The 24272-nt window shown below is 47.8% G+C and overlaps 1 protein-coding gene across 4 annotated transcripts in view; it reads right to left on the reverse strand.

Moving 5' to 3' along the window:
- GABRA3 (gamma-aminobutyric acid type A receptor subunit alpha3) overlaps positions 1-24272 on the reverse strand; it is an 83525-nt gene that overhangs the window by 5565 nt on the left and 53688 nt on the right. For all 4 annotated transcript variants that reach the window (XM_035323928.1, XM_035323927.1, XM_035323925.1 and 1 more), the window contains 6 exons: positions 22540-22607; positions 18283-18503; positions 8802-8884; positions 5767-5910; positions 4381-4533; positions 1507-1718 (listed from right to left, as the gene is read on the reverse strand). In XM_035323928.1, the coding sequence (XP_035179819.1) occupies positions 1507-1718; positions 4381-4533; positions 5767-5910; positions 8802-8884; positions 18283-18503; positions 22540-22607 (881 nt within the window). The remainder of the gene's footprint in view (positions 1-1506; positions 1719-4380; positions 4534-5766; positions 5911-8801; positions 8885-18282; positions 18504-22539; positions 22608-24272) is intronic.

The following is a 24272-nucleotide window of genomic DNA, read 5'->3' on the forward strand; positions in this document are numbered from 1 at the left end:
CCCAAGGAGTGCTTTCTCTGAAACATTTCCAGTCCTGCTTTGTTTTCTTGTTCAATTACCTTGTGTGCAAACGTTCTGCCTGTTTTTACCCTATTGCTTCAGCATGGTTGGTTTTGCAGTGCTGGGTCAATAAATAAATCGAGGAAACTGCTTCTTTTATCATAAATTGAAGCTTTTAAGCCTTTGTTGCTTTTTTGGCTGTGCTCAGTTCACATAACTGCCCAAGGCTTTGTGAATCCTGACTTTGTGCTGATTTACCCATCCCTGAAAGGGATAGGGTTGCTTTGAGGACCTGCTCTGATTTTGTGTTCATGCCAATGACCTGAGAAAGATTCCTCTCATCTCTAGAGGCCCAGCTAATGCTATTGCTCACAATGGATGTGGAAGACAATCAACAGGCCTCCTCTGGAGCCCTTCTGCCACGAGCCTGGAGCTCAGACCACAGCTGCAAAAGCAAATGGATAGACAAAGTCCAAGAATCACAAGACAGAGGCATTCAGCACCCAGTGATGGCTGTGGTTTTCCACAAGGCCTCCGTTCTTCTGCTGTGACCTCCGTACCAGAGAAATGGCTGGCTGTCGTCCTCCTAAAAGTTACTGCAGTTCTGCCAGGTATTTGCATAGGGCCCCACAACAATTTTAAACAACACATTGAAATGCAAAGGAGAAAAATATAGAAGCACCAGAACCGAGAACAAGGACAAATGTGATTTTCAAATTGATTCAATAAATATAAACAAGGAGCAGCATGCGACAGTAAGTGATTTCTCTGCACAGCCCAGATTAAATCAGTCAGGAGGGAGGGGGCACGGGCAGGGCTAGTGATGGCTGTCAGGAAGGATGCTGCCAGAGAGGCTGAACCTGAGCAGAAGCGAAAACGTGGGTGATGCCAGGCACTAATTTACTGCCAGGTGCCGTTTCTGACTGCTTGCTTCCCACCCATCCTCTTTGCCCGAGCGTACGAAGCAGCAGCTGCCCGCAGCTGTGGGCAACAGCACGAGCCTCAGGGCCTGCCCCTCGCTGCACCATGCTTGCCCATGCTGGGGGAGACCTATGGCAGGGGGATACCTGCTGCAGGGGACACAGCACGGTGGAACCATCTCCATTGGCAAGGCTGGCATCCTGTGGTGTATTTGGGCTTGGGTGGCATGCAGGAGAGATGGAGTGGGGCATTTAGGGGTTTGAGGGAGAAGGAGAAAGGAGACCACCAGCAGAGCAAGACCAAAACATGCACGCATTCTCATTTCCACCAGCAAATAGTCATGCAGAAAGGCACAGGAAAGAGTGAGCAGTCTGAATGGGTGTTTTTTTCCAGCTAAGCACAGCGACCAGCCCTCCTCCCTTGTTCCCCAAGAACCGCTGCAGTCGAGACCTGAGCTGGGAACCCCAGTAAGTAGCACCCAGCCTCCCGAGTGCTGTGGGGCTGCATGCTACCCACTCCTGGTCCCAGCGCAGCTCTCTCGTGCAGCGTTTCTTCACCGTCCCCGGCCTTGGCCACGGGGCTCACCTTCATCTCTTGGGCCTCCAGCACCTTCTTGCCATCCCAAGCCCAGCTGCGCTTGGTGAAGTAGTTGACGGTGGCAAATTCGATCAGCGCAGAAAACACAAAGGCGTAACAGACGGCTATGAACCAGTCCATGGCCGTCGCATACGCCACTTTAGGCAACGAGTTTCTTGCGCTGATGCTTAGTGTGGTCATGGTGAGGACGGTGGTGACACCTGTGGGATCACAGCAGGAGGCAAGGATGCTGTCAGACCGTACACTTGCACTCACCCACCCTCAGCATCTTTGTGCCCTGCCCTTTCAGGGGAAAAGCCGGCAAGAAATCTTGCCACAGGTCACACTAGACCTTCTGTTGAAGACAGAAGGCTCTTGCCCAAGGTGCTTCCATTGCATATGGACCTTCCAATATCAGAAGTAATTTGGCCACAAAAGGGATACACCAGAAAAAAAATCCCCACTGCCCTGAGGGCAGGGAGCAGGCCAGGCTTAAGAAGAACTGAAATCTGCTCCTCTCTCTGCCACTGACATTAAGCCAGGCCTTGGTGAACCACTTCACATCCTTGTACCTCACTTTACCCACAAAACACACAGCTGGCATTTCTGTCACATACTTCTGGGAGCTGTCCTCCAGGTTCCCACTGTAATTAAGGGACTCCTAGCCACACCAGTCCATGGTGCAATTTGCAGAACAACAAAAAAGTTTGGGTTGAAAGGGAACTTAACTAGTCCAACACCTTCTCAAGTCGGGCCAACTGCAGGGCCTTCTGTGTTCCAAATATCTCCAATTCCTATGGACAATGACATGCACATTAGGGTAAAAGGAATCTGACCCAAACTCCATTGACTGTATTTCTGCTCACTTTAAAGGAGTCCTAGCTCAGTATTGGGCACCTACATTTAATTCAGGAAGTTTAATTCCTCATCTGTGAATTCCCTGACACTAGGTCTAGCTCCCACACATGGATCCCGGCATGGAGAAGCGTCTTATTGCTACTGCGATAAAACAACAACAATAACAATAATAAGGTATAGCTACATAGTTAAGATTGCATGGAGGAGCAGAAACTGGCCACTCTTATGATGCAGGTCTCAGAATATTCTGGAAGAAGTGTTTTGTGGGCTACATGGATGGACTGTGGGACCACAGGCCCTGCCTGCATGGCCAGGCACCCGTCAGTGGCCCATGCTGCCAGAAAAAGTGTCACAAGGATTTATCTTTTAAAATGATCTGTAGCAAAATGCCTATTAAAGCTTTTTTCATTAAAGCAAGCAACACTTGCTATCCATTTTCCCCAATAATATGCTTTTCAATTAAAAATGCATTAAAAACATTATAAAAATATTGACTAATTTTCACTTCCCTTAAGCTATACTCCTGGTAATTGAAGAGTTTCAGTAATATTGTTGGTAATACTTTCTGAGAGGGAAAAAAAAAAAGAATAAACAATTGGAGTTCTCATTATTCTCTTAATAGCAAAGCAAAGCAATTTGGAAGCTAAGACATTTTTCACAAAGGTAGCTTTTAATTTTTCAATCAGCTTTTTCCTGCTGAATCTGTGCTGCTACTTGAGGAAACCTGTCTAATTGCAAATATCAGGATAACATGAGAGGGAATCGAATATCCTCGGAGAAGGGCTCAGCCCAGACATTGGGAGAGCAGAGGTGCTCCAGAGCTGGTGCAGGAGTTCATTTGAGAAATGCTCTCTGAGGTGGTAGAGGGCTTCACATCCTTCACTATATGATGTGCAGGTCTGCATCCTGCCCTCCAGCCTTCCCCTGTTGCAGTGCCAAGGCTCTGTCTGCCCCTGGGAGTGGGGTATGGTGGGGTGGTGGTTTTGGGGTATAGATCCTGAATTCAAAGTCTTGGCAGGAAAGCACAGAGCAATTCTGTTATTATGTATTTGCTAAAGCTATTAATGCATGTACAATGCCAGCCCGACACCTTGCTTAGGAGAGCGGGTCTGAAACCATCTGAAGAAAATAATAACAGAATATTTACTGTGCAGTTAAACTGCTGCACCTCAGGATCCTGTTCCATGGAGTCTGACCAGGGGCATATTAGCAACTTCAAAGGTAGAGCATTAAATACCTCCCGTGTACCCACCCTCTCCTCAACTCAAAAGCTCATACAGATAAACAGACACAGCCAAATGCATCTAATTAGATGATCAATACCTTGATTACTCTTAATATTTATGGCTTGGCTTGTAGCAGAAACTTGGACAGAAGTATTTTTTACAGAGATTCGGTGGAAATAGGAGCACTGGAAAGATACTGAGAGCTATTATGGGAAATGGCCAGCGGCTTCACTGATGCCAGTCAAGACCGCAGAATACCAGCTCTGATGGCTGGTCCTTCCAGCCCTTGTTTCTCGGCCACCCCTGAAGCCTGCCTCTTTCTGTAGCCTTTCTGTTCCCAAGGAATCATTTCCCCCTCTGAGCCATGCTCCAAGCAGGACACGCTGACTGAACTTGTGGCAGCCTATGTGTGCTAGAGATCAGGATTCTTGATAATTTAGCTTTTTCTGCCAGCTATGCATTAATAAGGCATCCCAGGAATGGAGAAACCATCCACTGGCGTCACGAGCCAGAAACTGTCCGGAAGGCAGCAGCCTACACCACCTCAACTTGTCTCCTTGCATGGGGCATGGACATTGGTATTTGGGCCCCAGACCTCACCAGCAAGGGGAGCTGGCTCTGGAGCACGATGAGCTTGTCCACTAAAGGGACGGTGCAGGCGTGGATGGGATCTGCAGGCGGAGAGCTTGCTGCATGCACCAAATTGCTCTGCGCTGTGAATCTGGACAAAGCAGCAATGTCTCATTGCTTGCCCTTCTCCCCTGACCTGACCAGAAATCCCACATGCTCCCAGACTCACCAAAAACCGTTCGGGCAGGGACGGACTCCCTGTTGAGCCAGAAAGAGACCTGGGACAGGATGACAGTCATAATGCAGGGCAGGTAGGTCTGGATGACGAAGTACCCGATCTTCCTCTTGAGATGGAAGTGTGTGGTCATGACGACATACTCCCCTGCAGAGACAGCCAGTTAGAGACACAGAGCCACTGCTGTGCTCCAGGATGGCACCGACTGAGCACCAGTCCCTCTCTAAAGCACCAACGGTCTGTCCTGAGCAAACTTGCAAACTCCAAGATGAAATTCCAGTCTGTGAGTTGTATTGGTACTGGCTGGCAATATTTACCTCTCCTCACTTTAACCATCTCAAAACAAACAAACAAACAAACAAAAAAACAGGGCAAGTTCTGTTGTTAAAGGTCTGGGCTGTAGACCAAAGGAGCAGCCGTCTCTGTTTTCCTCCAGTACCCTATTCCTCCACTCAAAGCAATGCAGCAAAGCTTTGGGTATTTTGCTGGGTTTTTGTGCCTTTTTGTTGTGAGCGTGGCTCTGCTAAGTCATCACACGCAGGAGCCTTTAGCAGCTTTCTTGCCATTTCAGGTTATTCATCTGTACATTTTACTACAGCTTAAGTAGAGAGATGGGCCAGATATTATGACATTTAGTCCCCTGGACTCCCTACATTTCCCCAAGGGAGGTGATATGAGTTGTTACAGACAGACACTATTAAAATCAAGTGCACCAGAGAGGAAATATTCTCAAATGAGAGAATTACTGGTGCATACAGAAGGAAAAAAGGGCAAAGAAGAAAAGAAAGATGAGAGAAACACACGAGATAACAGAAGCTATCAGTACCTGAATTCAGAAAGAAAGGGAGGAGCAGCAGATGGGACAGAAAGATGATTAATATTGGTCATTAATCAGAGGAAACATTTGTTTGGAAGAATCTTCTATTAGCTGTGATAATATTTGTGTAAGCAGATGCAGTGAAAATCACACAACATCATGTTGCATTCACCTCCCCTGCCCGCAATGCTCTCCTGACGGGCTGAGAAGGGATCCAAGACAAATTAGTCTACAGTACCAAGGACCAGCTGGGCAAGATGGGGCAAGTTTTCTGTACATCAGGTCATTTTAGATGTTTGAAATCAGTTTTCTAGAGGGTACAGGTAATAAGGCTCTTTCTATAGAAACCACTAAAAGCTAAACAGATTACTGCCTCAAGGTGACTGCCCCAGATGTCCTCAGCCATGTTCTCCAACATCACAGGGCTTGGGAAGCACCGTGGTCCTCACAGCCTCCATGCACGGCCTGCATAATTATGTGAAATCATGGTATTCAAAGCCCATGGGTCTGTCTTGCCTGACAGTGTGCTCAGCCCATACGTCTTGTCATGGTCCCACAAGTACCTGTGCTGGATCGAACCATCTCTGTCCCAACAACATGGCCCAGCAGGTCATACTGGTTCAGGCGAGATCCACCTTTTGCTACTTCCACTGATTTATCCTTCCCCAGAGTCCAGGTATAGATCACCTCTGTCTTTGTGTAGGCATCTGCAGAGGAGAAAGAAAAATGAGGTTCATGCTTCTGGCTGACCTAAAATATACCAAAATTAGCCTGTAGCCTGCAGCCTCCTTGCTGTACATTCCTCAGAGCCACATGGCTGAGCACAGCCAAGCATGGCCAGAGACAAAGGCAGCTCAGCAACTGCTAATTGAATGAGCAAAAGAGAACTAGGGTTTTGGGAAGGGAGCTGGAAGGAAGATAGGGGCAGAGCAATGTCACTGAGAAATGCTGTTGCCTTGACATAGTGGCTCTGCAAGGGCTGGCTCCAAGCAGAGGCAAAATAGGAAGGCATCCAGGCCAGCATGGTGCTGGGGCAGCAAGACAACCACCACCCTGCCATGCCAAGGGCTGGGACAGTTATGCTGTCAGCGGCTGGCAAGAGGGTTACACAAATATGGGGATGAATTTCAGGTTGTTTAGTTTAAAATAAATAAATAAATGCAAATATTTGCCTTCAGGCGCAGCTGCCCCAGCCTCACAGCCCTGGAGGTGGTGTGCCCTCCCACCAGTGAGTTCTGTGCACTGTGTGACCCCATGCCTGCAGGGCAGTGCTGGGAATAGACTGCCTGCATGTTGCAGAAGACAGCAGGCAAGTGCTGCTGAGCCGCTGCAAGGGGCAGTGCCGGGCTCACAGCCAGGGCAGCCTTCCAGTGACTTGCAAGCTCCCCTTCTCCATCCTTGCCCAGCACCTCCCTAAAAAGCACGCAGTCACCATCACCTTCACAAGCCTTTGTGACCAAACCCCTGCTTGTTCCCATAGCTGCTCTTTCCCACTTGTTCTCTCGGTGTTACCAGTCCTACAGTATGTAGAAATTAAGTTTCTCCAGGCTCTACTAGGTGCTACGACTCTCCATAATGCTCAAGCTTCTTGTTCAGACCCACTCTGAAGTAATTTTCTAGGCAAGAACAAAGTTCACTATCTGCCAAGCCATTTTAACAAGTGCTTTTTCATTCATTTTTACCACCAGCTTCTTGTATTAAGATATTAAGACATTTCTGGCTAGGGTCAGGCCAAGCACTGGGTCAAGTCTACTATGGAAATTTCTCAGCTCATGCTTTGTGGATGATTGTGTAGTAAGACAGCTAGATTTCTCTGATCTTTTAAAAACAACCATTGTTATCCCTGCACTGTGGGTTTTGGCAAACCTGCTAAACACTAAGCAGGCACTGTGTGAAGCAGGGGGAGTGGTTGTGATGATCAGCCAATGTTTCTCAGCATGCCACGGTGCTGCTTAAGCACTTCAGATGCAGGCTGGCACTTCTCATCTGATGTGCAACACTGCTTTTCCAGCCCCTCCTTCCAGCTCTCCACATGCTTCTGGAGAGCACCTGCCTCCTTCAGGCTTAGCTCTGTACAGCTCTGCCAGTGCTCCTCTGCCTTGGTGGACAGCACCTTCTGCTCTGACAGCCGCAGTTCTCCCACCGCCACTCTCTGTCTGCAGGGGAAACCTGTCCACATCTTCAGTGCCATCAACTTTGCTTCATACCTTAAAATGCAGGTTTCTTCTCATCTGGTTGTCCATGACAAAAGTATATCTGCTGTCATGTAGCCATGGCATGGATAATTGGAACCTACTTAATGCCAGGAATCTGTTTTATTTCTGTTCAATGACCCACTTGCAATGCAGTCTAGTCCAATTCAAACAAGGACAGTTCTGTAGCATTTAGTGGAGCTGGTAAGTCTAGCAACATCTGCTTTCCTGATCTCAGCTGCTAGACTGGCTTAGAAACAGTTGTTCTTTGCTTGGCTCATCTATCTCTAGGGAACGTGGAGAGAGGTAAAGCCATCACCTTCACTGCACTTCTGGTCCAAGGAATGAAGTGAGCACACGGTGTGCACTTGGGCAAGTGTGGCTCTCTGAAATGGCTGATCCCCTTACTTCTCCTGCGAGCTCTCTGCTTTCCCACTCGGGGTGCACGCCATGGTGACATGGAGACAGGAGACCTCTGACAAGCCATTCAGTTTGTGGGGATCACTTGTCACCGAGGCAAATTTTGCTATCCTTTGAACAGCACGTCTGGCACTGGCACTGCCCTTGTACTTACGGAATCTGAACCACATTAAGCTTCTTGCAAATGAGCAGCTTCCAGCTTTGGGCAGATTTTTGGTGCAAACAGTGATTTAATCCTACTCCAACATAAGAGAGGTGAACTCACATGCTATGCAAATGGGTGCTTTAGAAATATTCATAGTAACATTAATCAAGGGCAGCTTTCTGAGCTGCTTGTGTCAAAACTCCCATCATTTAAAGGGCAAATCAGTATAAAAATGCCCAGAAGAACCCCAAAGGGTGTTCCAGCAGGAATATGCACATTAGTCTCTTTTCCTCACCAAGAAAGTAATTAGATATAGAGTAATCTGCCTTCCTGAAAGTCTTGTTATAATCCCAAAGTTTAGGCCTGAGGTATGAGATTTTATATCCCTCCTCACAAGGTCAATTAACATTAATAATTCATCCTTCTCTAAGGCTTGCTAATTTACTGGCCTTAGTTATGTCCTGTGGCAATGAGTTCTACATTTAATAGGAGCTGCCTGAGAAATTACTTCTTTTTAGAAGTTCTGAACAATCCAGCTTCATGGATGCATTTTGTCAGGAGACAGAGGGGCAGATGCACATGATAAACATGATTTCTTCTGGTGTCAATCAAATTCTTCCACTTTCCACAGATTTAACCACAGATTTGCTCCCTGCTCATTTCTGATGATGGCAGGAATTGCGTTTGAGATACCAGAAACAAATTTTTAGTCATGTTACCATTAGCAACTATGCTACAATTAATAACACCACTAATAAAATCATGAAAGACACTGGCCACATGAAGGACTGTTCTTTAGCTCTGAAGCTACCACCTTACAGAGGCTGATCGAGGTACTTACAGCTCCCAAATTTCAGTGGGCAAGCATGCACATCCATTGGGAAGTCCTCCAGGTGCATGGGGCACTCGGCATGAATTGTTAGCCTACAAGACAAAACACAGGGCACGATCAGAAACACACGCCTGCAGAGGCTCCCACCTGGCCCTTCTGCCATGACATCTTTACACCGCATCCATCAAAGGCCTCAAAGCAGTCCCTAACTCCTGGGTCTTCAGGCAGAAGGCCATCAGCTGTGGAGAGAGCAGAAGGCATGCAGATCTGGCCACCTTTCCCATTTTTTGAACTCAGCACTATTGACTGAGTTCATCTTTATCCACTCAGTGCAATCAGAAAATCTGCCAAAGACCAGGACATGTGTTTGCTTCTGTGCTGTGCAGAGAGCTCATCAATGCCAGGTGCCAGGGACACCTCACGGATGGTGCTGGAAAGCAGAGGGAAAGGCCTTCCTGGGACACCTAACATGGCCCTTTCTTCCCGATGGGCTGGGAGGAGCCAAGGGCTGGCAGATTATTCACTGACGCCAAAGAATTAAGGGGCATGCTGAGCAAAGTGAGAGCCATGAGGTCGCAGGTGGCACCGCAGGGCACAAGGCCGCAGTGCGCATAGGGCATCACAGCCCACCTCCCATGGTGGTGGCTCTGCAGAGGATGCACACAGGCAGATGTAGAAGTGCCCATCCCGGAGCTGCTGGCAGGAGTGCTGGACTGCTTTTGTGCTCTATGCATCCACCAAATCCCAGCGGGATGCCTTGTCACTAAGTGGTTTCATCAGGGAGGCGCAAGCATAATCACAGCATGCTGCAGAACATGGGGCCAGGCATGAAAGGATCCATTATAAAAGGCTCTAAAAAAGGAGGCTCTGAGCTCTTCTTCTTCCTTCTTGAAGTACCAAAAAGCCTGCGGACTAGGAGGGAGAGCCAGAACAGATGGCTTCCCTGGAGACTTCTAATATGCTCTCCTCTGGAGGAACAGTTTCATCAAAATGGACCCACTTCTGATGGCTCAGAAAAATAACAAGGAACAAATAATCCGTGATGGGAGCGAGAGGTGGGTGCAAAGGGCAAGTGCACAGACTGAAGGATGAAGGTGGCTTGTGGAAAACTCAGGTCAAGAGGCACGGTGGAAACCTTCTATCAAGACATTTTCCTTTAGCTGGAAAATGGCCTTTTAACCAATGGGAAATGTTCAGGTCAGTTATTCTCCACAGGAAATATTAAGGCTTTGTCAAACGCAAGACAAACCTCAAAAATAATAGAGGGTTCAGATTTTCTTAGCAAAAAAATAAAAGAAGAAAAAAAGACAAAAGAGAAAAAAAGAAAGTAAAAAAAGGGATTTTGTTTTCATAGAAGCAAGCCTTAAATGATTCTAGGGGGAAAAAAAAAAAGAGGACTTTTTTTAAAGTTATCATTAAAGAGTCCTTCTGGATGACAGTAAACACTTCCCAAATCACTCCAAGCACCTCTGTCAGGAAACACAAGAGTGCCAGCATGGCTTGGGGACGGTGGGGCCTCTGGAGAGGATGGAGGTGGCGGCGATGGTGGCCGCAGGCGGCAGATGGTGCTGCAGCAGGCAGGACGAGAGCTCTGCGCCAGGGAGGGCAGCAGCAGCAAATTCCTGCAGAGCTGCTCCGCATCAGCTGCTGTATCCTGGAAACTCCCCTCCAGCAATGAAGTTTGCTCTGCCACTGTGAGGGAACGAACCTTGTGATTTTGGAGCCACATCCAGCATCATCAGTTCAGTTTCTTTTCAAGGATCTGCAAAAGCTGGTATCCCCACCCAGGCAGAGGTGTTAAATCAAGAAGCAGAGGAGAAGAGCTGGAAGCTGGCATAACCTCGATGGGGAAGGACTGGGTGGCCCAAACCCTACTGTGTGACCAGAAGCCCCCACAGCAGGGGTTTCAAACCCTGCAAACCTAGCCTCTGGCTTTTCTTGCATGAGATGACAAAGGAAACAGGTGAGGAAAGTAGTTTCCTGCAAGCCTTCTGCATGCATCCCCACCGTGTTTCAGTGATACCTCCCTGCTCTGTAATGCAACAGCAGCAAATGGTTGTCTCTGATGTTTTCCAGAGCCAGGCATAACTGTCCCATCTCCACTAGACACATCCACCCAGGGGCAACTATAAAAACAGCAACTCCCATGGGCAGGATGGGCTCAGTTCTGGTAAACAGGTCTCAGCAGGATGTGACCCCATTGACCGTGTGGACTGTTAAGGTCACATTTGCTGCTGGGTCGCAAAGGCTCTCAGCCCAACCGTGACTGATACGATGTCTGTGCTCTGGTCACGTTAGTCAGAAGGGATTTAATGTGTCTGCGCAGGCAGACTCCACGTCTAGTAGAGGAGGCTGGGAGATGCTTATGGGGAAGGACAAAACCCAGGCACGTTCTGAGCAAGTCACTCCTTGCTGTCCTCTCCCAGCAGCTGGTGGCTTACAGCTTGCATGATTCAGAGGCTGCATTTAGGCTTTTGAGTGCACAAGAGACCAAGGACCTTACCTTATCTGTGAATCCTTGCTGAACCCATGTAGGGGCTGGTAACCACCATGTCCTGTGGTTCTCCTGAAAGAACTGATAATGACTTTCTTACTTTCATTTTGTCTGACCCCAGCTTACCCAAGAACTACGGTGTGGACAACATTATTTCCTTGAAAGCAAATCACTTCCTTTGACCTGCTGATCTCATTTTCACCTCTGGACTGAATGTACCTGCCTTTACATGAGAGAAAAGCAGGGCTGAGCTTTAGGACATCAACCAAGACTTACTAATTTCAACAAGCCTATGAGCACATTGCTGCAATGACTTTCTGCTGGGGACCACATGCCACCACCAACTGCTCTTTCACTTTGATGTTGCTTTTTTATAATGTGGATGAAGATGAAGATTTCAAGAAGCAGGTATAAAAACCTGGTAGCAAGGCATAAGTTAAACAGTCTTGCTCCTCCTGTTCTGTTTCTTGAGTGATGCTTTCTTTCTCCAGCTTGGAATTTACATGGGGAGCTTTGTTGTTTGTAAGCATGTCAAGCATATCCTCACTGATTTTACCACACAATTATTTCTGTTTCCTTTCCAACTGCAGTGGACTTTTTGCTTCTAGTATTTGTCACTGTCACTTGCATAAAGGAAATGTTGATGCCTCTGCATGCAAAATTTAGCATTCCACCTGTTTCCCTTAGGAGGCCACACAAGACTCTTACTTTTAACCTTCCTGTTGCTTCCTTGGTTTCACTAACTGCTCTATCATTTCAAGAAGCTCTTAGCTGGGTGTTCACAAAGTCAGCTTTTCCAAAAGACTTCTCCTAGCCAGAGCTTTCCTTCTGATGTATCCTGAACTCCCCAAAACCAGAATGGCCTTTTTCATCCACTGTTCTGGCTGCAGATTTGGGCTGTGATTAACAGCTACTAGGAATAAAACTGAACATGGACAGCTCAAGGGACTGCAGATTGTGGGTCCAGTGGCTGAGTGCCATTTAGAGCAGCCAGAAAGAGCCTCGGAGGGGTGCAGGACAGCAGCAGAGACCAGCTGGGCACAAGCTGGCCTTGGCCATACCCAACTGCCCACTCCAGGCCATGGCCAACAAGAGCAACTGTCATCAAGAGAAGAAGACAACTTTATAACAATGCCAGATGACTCCGTGGCTGTGTGGGAAAGCAGCAGTCACAATTTAAATCTCAAGTGTATCTTATTAGCTGAGCCAGTAAGCACCAACAAAACACAATAAATATATCAACAAGCTACTGAAAAAAGCAACCAAATCCACCACCTCCTCCACCCACAACTGAAGAAGCTGGGTCTTTTTTTATCTTTTTTTTTTTTTTTAAAGTCTCCTGAAATTAAATAAAAGCAAAATGCCGTATCATCCCAGCGAGATGAGCATGGTTCAGCAATTTCAACCAGCCTGAAGTCAGCACATTCACAGATAACACGTGAAGGGAGTCAGCTTCCTTGCTGAAAAGAAACGGAGCACGGGCATTCCCCCTCGCAGCTATTCTCCTTGGCCTGAAACCTCTTTGCCTTTGCCCTGTGTGTGCTGGCCCCGAGATGCTCTGTCCCACGCACTATTGCTCCTCCTTGCCCCCCATGTCCCTCGGCTATCCTTCACCTCCCTTCGCCATGCCCTCCTCTCCTGCAGCCTCTCTTGCACACACTCATTGTTCAGAGCACTAATTAGCAGCAGCATTAGGTGAGCTGTGGCATCAATCACTGCTGAAGAGTGCCTGCTTCCCTCTTTCACCCCCCCAGCTCTCCCCACAGCCTCCTGTTGCTAGAAGAGGGCTCCTCAGCACCATATGCTTTGCCTAATGAAACGTCAAAATGTCAGACTAAGAGGAATTTACCTCGCTTCCCAGACAATTACCGCTGCCTCTGCGGCATTCGTGCAAAAGAGCCTGTTGCAGAAATTCTCATCTTTGCCCCTGACCCCGTACAAGTGAGCTCGTGGCCAAATAGCCACAGAGGTTTGCCTCATTGCCCTGGTGTCCTGTTCAGGTCTGGACATCTGAGCCCTGAAATGCCATTGCAAAGCCTCAGCAGCATGTGAAAAATAGCCAAATTGCCAGCAAACACATCGTCCAGCTGCTGTGTCCTCTGGCTTGTCCAACCCAGACACTAACAAGAACTTCTGCAGACCTGTCTTGGGATCAAACCGCCAACTCCTCATGCTTTCCCTCTGCTTTGCTGCCACGGCAGCACCAAAAGTAGAACATCCAGCGGAGAAGCCATGTTTTTCCTCTTTAAAGTCACGGGGAGCCCTTTGAACTGCTCAACACAATGGCAAGAAGCGTGAATCAGGCTAAACATACCTCTCCCAGGGCTGGCGGTACAACAAACCTCTTCAGCTGCGTTCTCATGGTTACCGGCAGCTTAGCAGAGCCTTTGATGTGTCATTAGAGCCCCCGTCGCTACCTGCCTCTGCCTTGTGCTGCAGGATGAGGGAGAGCCTCGGTCCAATTTCTGGGACGCAAAACGCAATAATCCCTCGGTGTACGTGCGCTCCAAAAACATGACAGCATCCCGCACAGCGGAGCCAACTTTGTTTATGCTGGGGAGATTGCTTGAGTTTTGTCCTGATTTCTCCTCCAGGAGGTTTGTTAATAACCACAGTCAGGATGAATAGGTAGTGTTTGCAGTTTGGGCTGTGTGCAAATCTAGGTTAGGTTTAATTGCTGGTGTTTGAGTTTGAAAGCCAAGTTTTTTCTAGGATCCTTGTGCTGGATCTGAAAACACAGAATTCACTTTGCAGCCATCCCCTGGAGATTTCAGCTCATGATGGCAGAAATGCAGGGAGATGAGGCGATCCCTGAAGATTTCTCCCTCCTGGGGCAGCTTCCTTACAAAAGTGTGCCTGCATAAAAGCAAACCTGGAAAATAGGTCGTTTCTGCCCTTGGATACACTCAGGAAACTGCATGGAAGGGAGAAGCTTCAAACTGACTCATAACATCTCACCTCATCTATTCAGGGGCTTGTGTGCTCAGCAGTGTAGCTTGGTCTACTTGGGTCCCTTTATGCCATTGCCTACACCAAGCACAAGGTAGGATGAAGCCACATAGCTGCCGCTCTGTACTATGTGGAGAAGCTGGTTCTGGGACGCCTGAGCTGCTCCTCTTGCAGAAGGGAGAAATATGGTTGCACCTCTACTGTACAGGAGGGTTTTGCAAGATGCAGCCTCCAGTTATCACAAATTACCCAGGGGTTAAAACAAAAAACATGTAGTAGAACAACCAATAGCTTTTTCTGTGAGAGACTCTGCAAGACTGTGATTTCAAACAGCTGGCTGGGAGTCACAACCCCTTGAGCATGCTGCAGCAGGTATGGGGCTTGTTATCTGGGGCTCAACCACCCTGCTGGGGCTCCACGTGCCCTGGATGCCTTTGTGCCCAGCTTTCCCTAACTCTCTGCCTCCACCTCATGCAGGGCTGCTGTTGTCCCTTCCAGGTGCTCATGTGCTGCAGCTGAAGACTTTACATTGTCTTCAGCAATACAGGGTCTTGAGGCAAAGTCTTTGGGCATGCAGTTGAATGTGTCAGCCTGGCAGTTAAAGAAAACATCCTCTGAGTGCATAACTTGAGCACATATTGTCTGGGAAACACTCTGACAATAACCACAAAGCCTCAACATGCCACTCTGACAGTGCCTGTGAAAAGCAGAAGAGCTCTTTAAAGCCTGGATTCACAAAGTTGAATCCCATCGGCACAGCATCAAGCTTTTGCTATTTTCATGTTTCAAGGCCAGGAAGAACCAGAACATTATCAATGTGCCCCACACAATTTGAGCCAGAGATTGCATCCAGAGACTGCTGCAGCAGCTGAGTTTTTGTCTGTACCTTATGTAAATCCACGTGCAATCCCCGGTTTGTTGTTCTCAGCTCTGACACCAGAGCTCTGAGGCCTTAACTGGGCTTTTGTGAGCTACTCAGATCTTGTAGGAGCTCCAAAAACAAGACAGCAGAGGCAGGGCTACATGACAAAGCTGTGTTCCCCGCACTCTCTAAGGCAGCCAGAGTAGCAGGGAAGAGGCAGAAGGATCAGTAATCCTGTCCATTGCTCAGCAGCCAGAAGGAAGGGAAGAGAGAAATACAATTCTGTGCTGTGGTCACAAAGGCCATCTTGTCACCCAGGTGCCAAGGCCTGAGTCAGGGATCAGGTGTTTGCACCGATGCCTAAGGGATCTGCGAGTGGGCTGTGCTGTGACTAAGGGAAATCTCTGGATGCCCAGCTACAGCTGGTGTGCGGCTCCTCGAAGCTCAGGTCAGTGATAAAGAGGCTCTCTCCAGGAGCCATAAATATTGTCACACCGGTGTAATTTTGCTGGATGCATGTGTCAGAGTTGCTGTTCCACCAGAGCAACTTCATCTATAAACATAAGCCTTGACTAAGAGAAGTGGGCCTTCACGGCAGGATAAATAGCAAGAGACATGCCTCTAATTGCACATCAGCAGGGCTGATCCCTCAAGGATATTGGCTGGTACAAGGTAAAGGAGGAAGATATGTCTCCGGAGTAAAACCGCATGGCAATGCACCAGCCTCGACTGAGCCTGGAAAGGACTGCATGGGACATGCAACTCGCGGCCCTGCCAGTCCTGGGAAAAGCTGGTGGAGGTCAAAACTCACTCCCCAGTCAGCAGCACAGTGTGGGACTTTGGGATTTGCACTTGGCTGGATGGCAGCTGTGTGGTTGAGACTTGTCTTCATGCTCCTGCTCCCTCCTTTCAGAAGGGCATGCATGTGTGCACCCTGGAGCTGGGACGAAGGAAGCACAACACGAAACAAGTCTTCTTCCAGCCCTTTCCTGGGAGGAGGTTTCAAAGCACCTAACGAGGGAGGGCAATGCCATCACCACCATTTTACAGAGGAACTGAGGTGCAAATGCCTGTGAGTATCTACAAGCCCGTGGCAGAGCCAGGCCTGGTCTCTGAGCCTCAGCCTGATGCACAGCCCTGGGCCACGCAGCCTGTGCCCTTACATCATTTTCTTTCTGAGCTCCCACCCAAAAGACCCTGTGTGGCCTGAGTGGGCTTTTTTCAGCAGCAGGGAGAAGAACAATCATCAGCTGTCCTGCATGTATCAAACAGTAAACCAAAAAATAATATAAAACCTGCTTCATCCCTAAGACACTGTTCTGTGCAGAGCTGTGCTTTCCAGATGCCTTTCTGGCCAGCTCTGACCACATCTCCAGTATCAGGCTGGTCCAACAATGCTCTCGGCTGCACGGGAATAATTTCACACAAGCTATCAGAAAAGCTTGCAAGTGACAAGCTCTGCTGGACAAGCAAAAAGTCCATGTGCATTATGGCTCCTGGTACTGAGCAACACAATGTGACATATCCAGTCCTCACCTTTGGATATCTCTAAGTGGGCTCTTCACCTCTTGCAAAGACTTGCAAGTACATTTAAGGGGGGCATGAGCAGACACAATGGTAGGTCCCTTTGTGGTCTCCTTCATTCCCCCTGCTTCCCTGGGAGACAGCTAAACTGAAGGATGTGTTGAATTTATTTTAAACCCCCCATGACTCCACTCCCTTCCAGAAGCTCATTCCCAAGAGCCTCGTGATGCTGTCACCCTGGCATCTGCCCAGCCCTAAATGAAAGAGCAAATTCAATACTTTCCCCAGTCACACAAAACTTGCTGAAGGTAATGGTTATTTGCTGAATAAAGAACAAGCGAAATGATATAAAAGCCCTGAAATTGGGTCCTTTTTTTTTTTGCTGCCTTATGCCAGTAGCTCCTATAATGCTTTGCAGTCAGACAGGGATACAAACTGGGGGAGTGTTAGTCATCTGACACGCAGGTCAGACAGCCAGGAGCAGAACTGAGCCCTTAAGTCAAATTGGGCTTCTCCCTTCATTTACCCCATCTGCCTCAGTAACGTGAGATCACTGATGTTCAGAGACCTCCACCCCCAGGGCACTGGCAGGATTAGCTCATATCTGAGAAGCGCTGCACAAGAGCAGAGCACTGTTTATCAATGTAGGCTGTAAAACTTGCTGACACTGTGTAGATTCACAGCCAGCTCACTATGAAGAGATGAAATCCTGTCTGGTCCTCGAACAGCAGAGGTGAAAGTGCAGCATCTCGGCACACAGAATCCACAATGAAGCGTGTTATTAGTTTGGGTTGGCTTGAAGATGGAGGCACATAAAATTATTTTTGAAAACAAGGATTTACACCTTCCCATAAACAACTCAGTACCATTCTCCTGCATCTCTGAGTATCTTGCTGTTTCATTTATAGGTCCATTTACCTTGGAAAGCAGATTAGTACATCAACCCCAGGTGGCAAACTTTAGTTACATGGGTGAATAGCTTCCAAGCATACAGGAACAACTCAGTAATTCCTGAATTAACATACAATTAACCCGAAGTTATTTCTCCATGTTCTCCACCTGTTGCAGTTTAGTGACAAGTGTATGTATGTGCCAAGGCTGTTCTTGAGAAATCCAGAGAACATGATCCCCCAGGCTTGGTTCCCCAACAGCAACCCGTGACTGGAAGGAAGGCCCCAGCGGCTGGAGCTGACAGTGAGGTTGCACAGCGTGCATTACCGCCTGGAGAGCCCTTCCTGAGCACTCACATTGCCCCCTGTTTGGGGCTTCTACTGGAGCACAGTTTTTAAAAAGCTGGTGATATTTTTTCCTAATTAAGATCATTGATTACACAGATTATGATTTTTGATTCAATGAAGTGGAAAAAAAAAAAAAAAAAAAAATATGTTCTCACAGGCAAGTTTGGGTTTGTTAGATCTTCCGGAGGGTTCTGGAGTAACATGTTAACAAATTCAGAGCTGCTCTCAAGCTGCTGGAGAATGCCAAATTCTCCCATCCTCAAGTTTTTCTGTCATTACCAAAAACCTGACTTCATATCCCATCAGAGATCAGGAACAAACATTACTTTGGTGGCAAAGAAATTGCATAAACTACAGACCCAAACCTGCCTGCATGGGACTGTCATGTGTACGGGGCCCTGGAAGGCCATGGCACGAGCTTACCTCATGGTGTACAGGAGGGTGCCGTTGTCCACCAGGCGCAGCAGCTTGTTGGGTGTTGTCATGTTGTGGGCGACAGACTTTTTCCCGTTGTGGAAGAAGGTGTCAGGGGTCCAGATCTTACTGGCCAGCAGGTTGTTAAGGGGGAGTATCTTCATGGGACCGTCGAACTTCAGCCTCTCGTCTCTCCAGGACTGCCGGAAAAAGACATCAATGGTGTATTCCTTTGTGGAGAAAGGAGAGAAAAATAAGTCTCTTTTTACTTAACTCCTCATTGAAGTGCATCAAGAAACGGTGAACGTCTTCGATCATTGAGCAGGTTCTGTTTGGGCACCCTTTGGTTGATATGAAGCCTGATGCAACAAGGAGGAGGGAAAACTGAAGGATCACAGGCGCTTGCTGTGTTTTTGGAAAGTGACTTACATGAGATGCCAAAACCTGCATCTCAGAGATTGTGACAGACCGCAGACAAGCTGCAATTCAGCCTGCAGTGGAAATTGGTTAGTTCCGGGGAAGCACTGCTGCACCTTTATCCAGATGTCACAGGAGAGGGGACCATTGTGTGCTGCTACGTGGGAGTTGGAACAGGCAAAAATGAAGTTCCATGATGTGCAATTGGGCAAAGATGCCTGTAATTCTACTCCTACTCCTAAAACAAACATACAAATAAAGTTTCAGGACATCATTTTAGTGTTCTTTTGTTCCCCAGAACATCTCCAGCAAAACATTGAATCAAGGACCAGATAAACTTGTCATTATACAAGATTCAGTGACTTCTGTTTTCTTTCTTCCCCCGCCCCCCCCCGCCCCCCTTTTTTTTTTTTTTCTCTATTTTCTTTCTAATGTAGAAACCCATTTCCTAGGCTTATTTCCAGCTGGGGCAATTAGAAGCTATTTCTTTGAAATCCTGCAGCTAGAGACAGCTCACAGTTTCTCAGCGTTACTGACACAATGGATTTTTGCCATCCAGAGAGAAAGCCAGGAAAATAAACACCAAACACACCTCAGCCTTCAGTAACTACGTAATGCTGAAGGGGGTGCTCGAGAAGTATCTGGACTTCAGCATTAACCCCCAAGCCTCAGCCCCTCTCCCAGTGGTGGGACATTCACTATCTGCAGCTCTTCTCCCACGGAAACGGTGGCAAGGTGGAATCAAGTGTGCAGTGGCTGTAGGGTCAGCCCTGTCCCTGTGCTCCAAGTCCTTCTGAGAGGAAAGGGGAAAAACTGGGGAGATATTTTCAGTTTGGGTGCAGAAGGACAGGAAAAGGTGCAAAGCCATACGAACCCAGAGCAGGGCACTTTCTGCAGCAGGCTGGGCTCCGTGGTGACGAGCAGGGTTCATCTCACAAGGATGCTCCTCGTGACCATTTTATTAGCAGTTATGCAAGGCAGCGGGATGCACCCCAGCAAACATCACCTCACCGAGGTGGTAGACTCACATCCCCAAGGCCAGGCTCACAGTGTCCTCAGCTTTGGCATCCACCTGACGGAGCAGCAAAGGCACTGTGGCTCGACAGCCACCCCGAGGCAATATTAAATTAGTCTCTGGTGCCTGGCACGTGGGGCTGCCATTGCCTCTGACCCAAGCCACTCGGCGTGCTCTCAGGGCTCGTGGCACTTGGGGGAACTGCCTGACCCCATCACTGTGAGCTGCCCCGCTGCTCACCTCTGTGGCATGCACCTTACCTGGCTAGCAAAGGATCTCATTAGCTCCCAAGGTTTGTGGAGAGAGACAGGGACTTTGGGAAATCTGTCCCAGCTGTTCTTCCCCTGCCGTTGCAGTTTCATAGTCTTTATTTATGGGCTCCTGGAGGCTGCAGAACCAACTAAACTTATCATTGTGAGTGATTTCTTTCCTGCAGCTCTTCTCAGCAGCATTTAAAAGCTGCTGCACATCAGTTTCCTATAGGTCATAGAAATTCCTACAGGTTTTGCAGCAGATGGCAGCTAAGTGAAAGCATCTCGGTAAAGAAATTCCTCCCTGCTCCCTGACCAGAGAGCCACTTCTGCCCAAATGTGAAGCTTCTGGAGCCTGGCTTTGGGAAGGAAAGAGAAAAGACCCTGCGGTCCCACAGGCTCTGCCCTTTGAGGATATTCTGTCCCTTCACAGAAGGCGATTCTCCCTTAGTGGTTTTAAGCTCAGTAAAAAAAAATAAACCCAAAGGAATGAGCCTGTGTCTAGTCCCAGAAGGTAGGTTTGGAAAAAGCCCTGATCAGGAGAAAAGTTATCTTATTCAGAACCCTCTGTTTCCACTAAAAAAAAAAAAAAAAAAAAAAAAAAAAATCATTTTTTTGATACATTCCCAGGTTCTGCAGGTCTTCTTTTAAGCTAAGGAAAGATTCCTAAAGAAAATAGAAACCATGTACATATTTTTCCCCTATTTTCTATCCTTCTTTCCACGAGAGCATCATTTCCAGGTCACCCCTTCCAAGGAACACACATAGTTCTAGGCTGTGCTCTTCTCTACCTGTGAGAAGTGACTGAAAACACAAAGACTGAGTCCTTCTCCTGAGTCCATTCATCAAACCTCAAAACTCCCTGGATTTATTTATTTTTATTTCCTGGGGACTAAGACAAAAGTGCAAGAGCTCACTACTGCAGATTCAGGCACATGTCAGGTCCCATCAGGCTCTTCTTTCCTAACCAAACTGAGTCTAGAAGGCCCTTGGAGCATCTCAGGGAGAAGGCACTCATGTCCTCCTCCATGCTCTGCAAGCAGCTGCTCTCCTCCGCGCTGCACGGCAGCTTTACCTGCCTCTCCTCCATCATCATCATCACAGCCTCTCACTGCATACAGGAGCAGCTCCATCACGGTGAGGAAAGGCTGTGGGAGGGACGGAAGCCAGATCATCAGGCAGATGCCAGCAGGGAGGGAGGGACTTCCCCACACCGAGATGAAAGGAACCACCGCAGAGGAGCAGGCTCTCCCCACGCACCCCTAGGAAATGGGGTTTCTCTCTCACACATCCAATGCGTTTAACACCGGAATGGCACGCTAAAACACATTCGCTATGCATTTGCAAAATACACGGAACTAAAGCATGCAAGGGGGAAATAATTTATTATTCTTTAACTGTCTTCCTAATTTTAAATTCATTTTGTCAAATCACATTGCAGAGAATACCTTCCTCTTTCCAATACCTCATATTTCTTCTTCACAGCTCATTATACACGCTCCCTTAATCAAATATGCTCCACCTTGGAAGTAATTATCAGATACTCCCCAAGGGCTGAGATTGCTGAATATATTATGGGTCTCCGCTGCAGTAGGAAAGCAAGCGAGATAGAGAGAGAACTCAGATGAGATTAATACTCTCGGCTACACTGACATTAACTTCTCACCCTGGAAGGAGTGCTCTTCCCAAAGCCATGTGAGGCTCTGTGGTGGAGCTAGCACCGCAATGAGACGTAATCCTCCACCAGCTCCTCTGCTTGAGAGCAGCAGACAGCTGGTGAGGGAAGCCCCAGGTTCACAACCTTGTGGGCACAGAAAATGAAACCCTCCTGGCTTCCGAGGGGCTGCAAGAGCCGCAGGACGTTGCTTCTACTTGCCCCAGCTGGTGAGAGCACTGTCTGTGCTGCCTCCTGCGGTGTGCTCCCCCCGAGCCCAGCACTGCCCACCACCCACCCGGGCCATCCTAGCACCAGGTCCCTCTGGGACCAGCGTGCAGAAGGGGCTCAGCACCAAGCCTGCGACTGTCCTCGTGGGGCAGCCCCGAAATGTTGAGCAGCCACCAACAGCCAGCTCCTCCCTGAGCGGCTGGGCGCGTGTGGAGTACGAGCTGCAAGAAACATCGTGGAGAAAGCTCACTATTAATTATGCTCCACAGTCCTGTGTTAATTAGAAGACAAACTGTTGTGGGAATACAAGCCTAGATTCAGACCTCAGGCCTTTTCATTAATAATTTTCCCCGAACATGTCAAAATACTGCAACCAGTTCGTTATTTTTCTTTTTCCTATTTTGCCTCCTTTCTAGTTCAAGCACTAAGGACCATTTGTTGGTGGAAACGGTTCTCTCCTGGCATTGCCATCAAAACAAGCCGGGTTCTGGCATCCTCCCTTCTTCACAGGGAGCACCTTCTTTCCTCCACACACAGTCAAGCTGAAGAAAGCTGCACTTGCAGGAGATAAAAAAGACCCCTGTAGTCTTCTTGAGTAGTGCAACGACATCAGCTCTTCAAGTTTGCATTTGCCATTATCAGCCTCTGACGGGACAAACTATCCACACCCTGTGAGGCAACCAGCCTGCAGCACTTACCATGTCTGTGTCTGAGACGGGACCAAAACTCGTCACATAAATGTCTGTCTTGACTTCAGTTACACTGTCTGGAAAGAAAAAAAAAAAAGAGGGGGTATTTAAAAAGCAATTAGAGAACAGAATTCACTTATCCGGGAAAGGTTTTGACATGGTGCACTTTCACGGCAAATGCCACCCTGGCAAAGCCCGTGGTGAGCTGGCATCACGCTTTGTGCTGTACCCTGAACAAGGGCTGATTTTATCACTTGTAATTGGGCAAATTCATCTCTGAGCAGCTCTGCTCTTTTCCACTTTTACACCAAGGATGAGTATGTCCCACGCAGCCAGACGACGTGTATTTGCAAAATGCATACAGCTATGCAATACATAACGTGGTGCAGATCCACACATTTTCAGCGTAGAGGTAAGCCCTGATGTTCTGAAACTCCTTTTAATCTGCAATCCCTTTGTGTCTCCCAGCCTGATAAATAGCCTAGCAATGTTCCACTGGTTTTAGGAAACCCTGGTTTTGTTACAGCTCCAGGCTTATCTGTACATAAAAAGAATCAATATTCTGATTGCCTTTTACTCCCATCGCGCTTGTTTTCCTGATGAGCAGCTGCTGTTGCAAAGCTGCTGCTCCCGTGCACCACACAAACACCCACATGCCGACACACACTGCCCCGTGGGTGCTGACCTCCAGACACTGCCCAGCAAGAGCCCCGAGCCCCAGTTCCTGCCTGGAGCACTAAAACTGAGGGCAATCTTACTCATATGCCTTCAGGTAGAGACAGACCAAAGTGCTGCCCAGAACATGGCCAAAACATCACACGCAGCTCTTGTTCTGGCTTCCTTCATTACGATCTCGGTGTGTTTCCCAAAGAAAATCTTTCTGTTTGCAGGGAAATCAAGGCACAGAGAGTGGGTCATTATCCAGATTCACAGCTCTACGCTCTCTGCCCACCTGGTTATGCTGAAAAATGATGAATGAGATGAGCTTAGCACTATGTTACCATAAATCCCCACTGCTTTAGGGATAGATCATGCATTTGTGCTCCTTTTGTGTGGCATTAGCTGGCTCGGAGCTGCTTTCTGAATAATCAAATTAGAACCACGAGTAAGAGCTCATGTTTTATCTGTAGTATCCCGTTCTGGCCACTGCAGCAGTTCACAGGTAGCTTGGATGGCCCATTGCTCAATTCAGTTATGGAAATCCTTCCATCCCCTGACAGTTATTTTGCAGTATTATGAGGCTTAGTCTTACGCTTCAAAGTTTTGTATCCAAAAATAAGATAATGCATTCTGGCAGAGTTTTCTCCTTAATGGCTAAAATATACATATACATGTCCTTAGTTATTATGCCTGGAAAGCATCTGATGCAGCCTGTGGCTGATATTGCTGTGCTATATAAGTAACCCTTGATCTTGTCTCGATGTGATAAAAAGAAGGTTGAAGAGAAATATGTATGTGGTACACTTTCTGAAACACTCAGAAACCAACGAGACAGCATCCCGAGCAAAATGAGCTACTTCTGTAAGACTTAAACACTCAGGGTATTCTCTCCTTCTCCCACCAAGCAAGTCCCCAAATCAGATACACAGAAGAAAACTCTAGTGAAGCTCTTTAACACATGCAGTGAGAAAACTAATTATATTTTAGAGAAAACACAATCTCTCTCTCCCCTCCCCGCCTCCCTTCCTAGCATTCAGCTTGTCCACAATAAATGGTTTGTAGTCATGGGTCTCGGAGCAGAC

Source organism: Oxyura jamaicensis, chromosome 4, assembly GCF_011077185.1.
Source record: "Oxyura jamaicensis isolate SHBP4307 breed ruddy duck chromosome 4, BPBGC_Ojam_1.0, whole genome shotgun sequence".
Lineage (NCBI taxonomy): Eukaryota > Metazoa > Chordata > Aves > Anseriformes > Anatidae > Oxyura > Oxyura jamaicensis.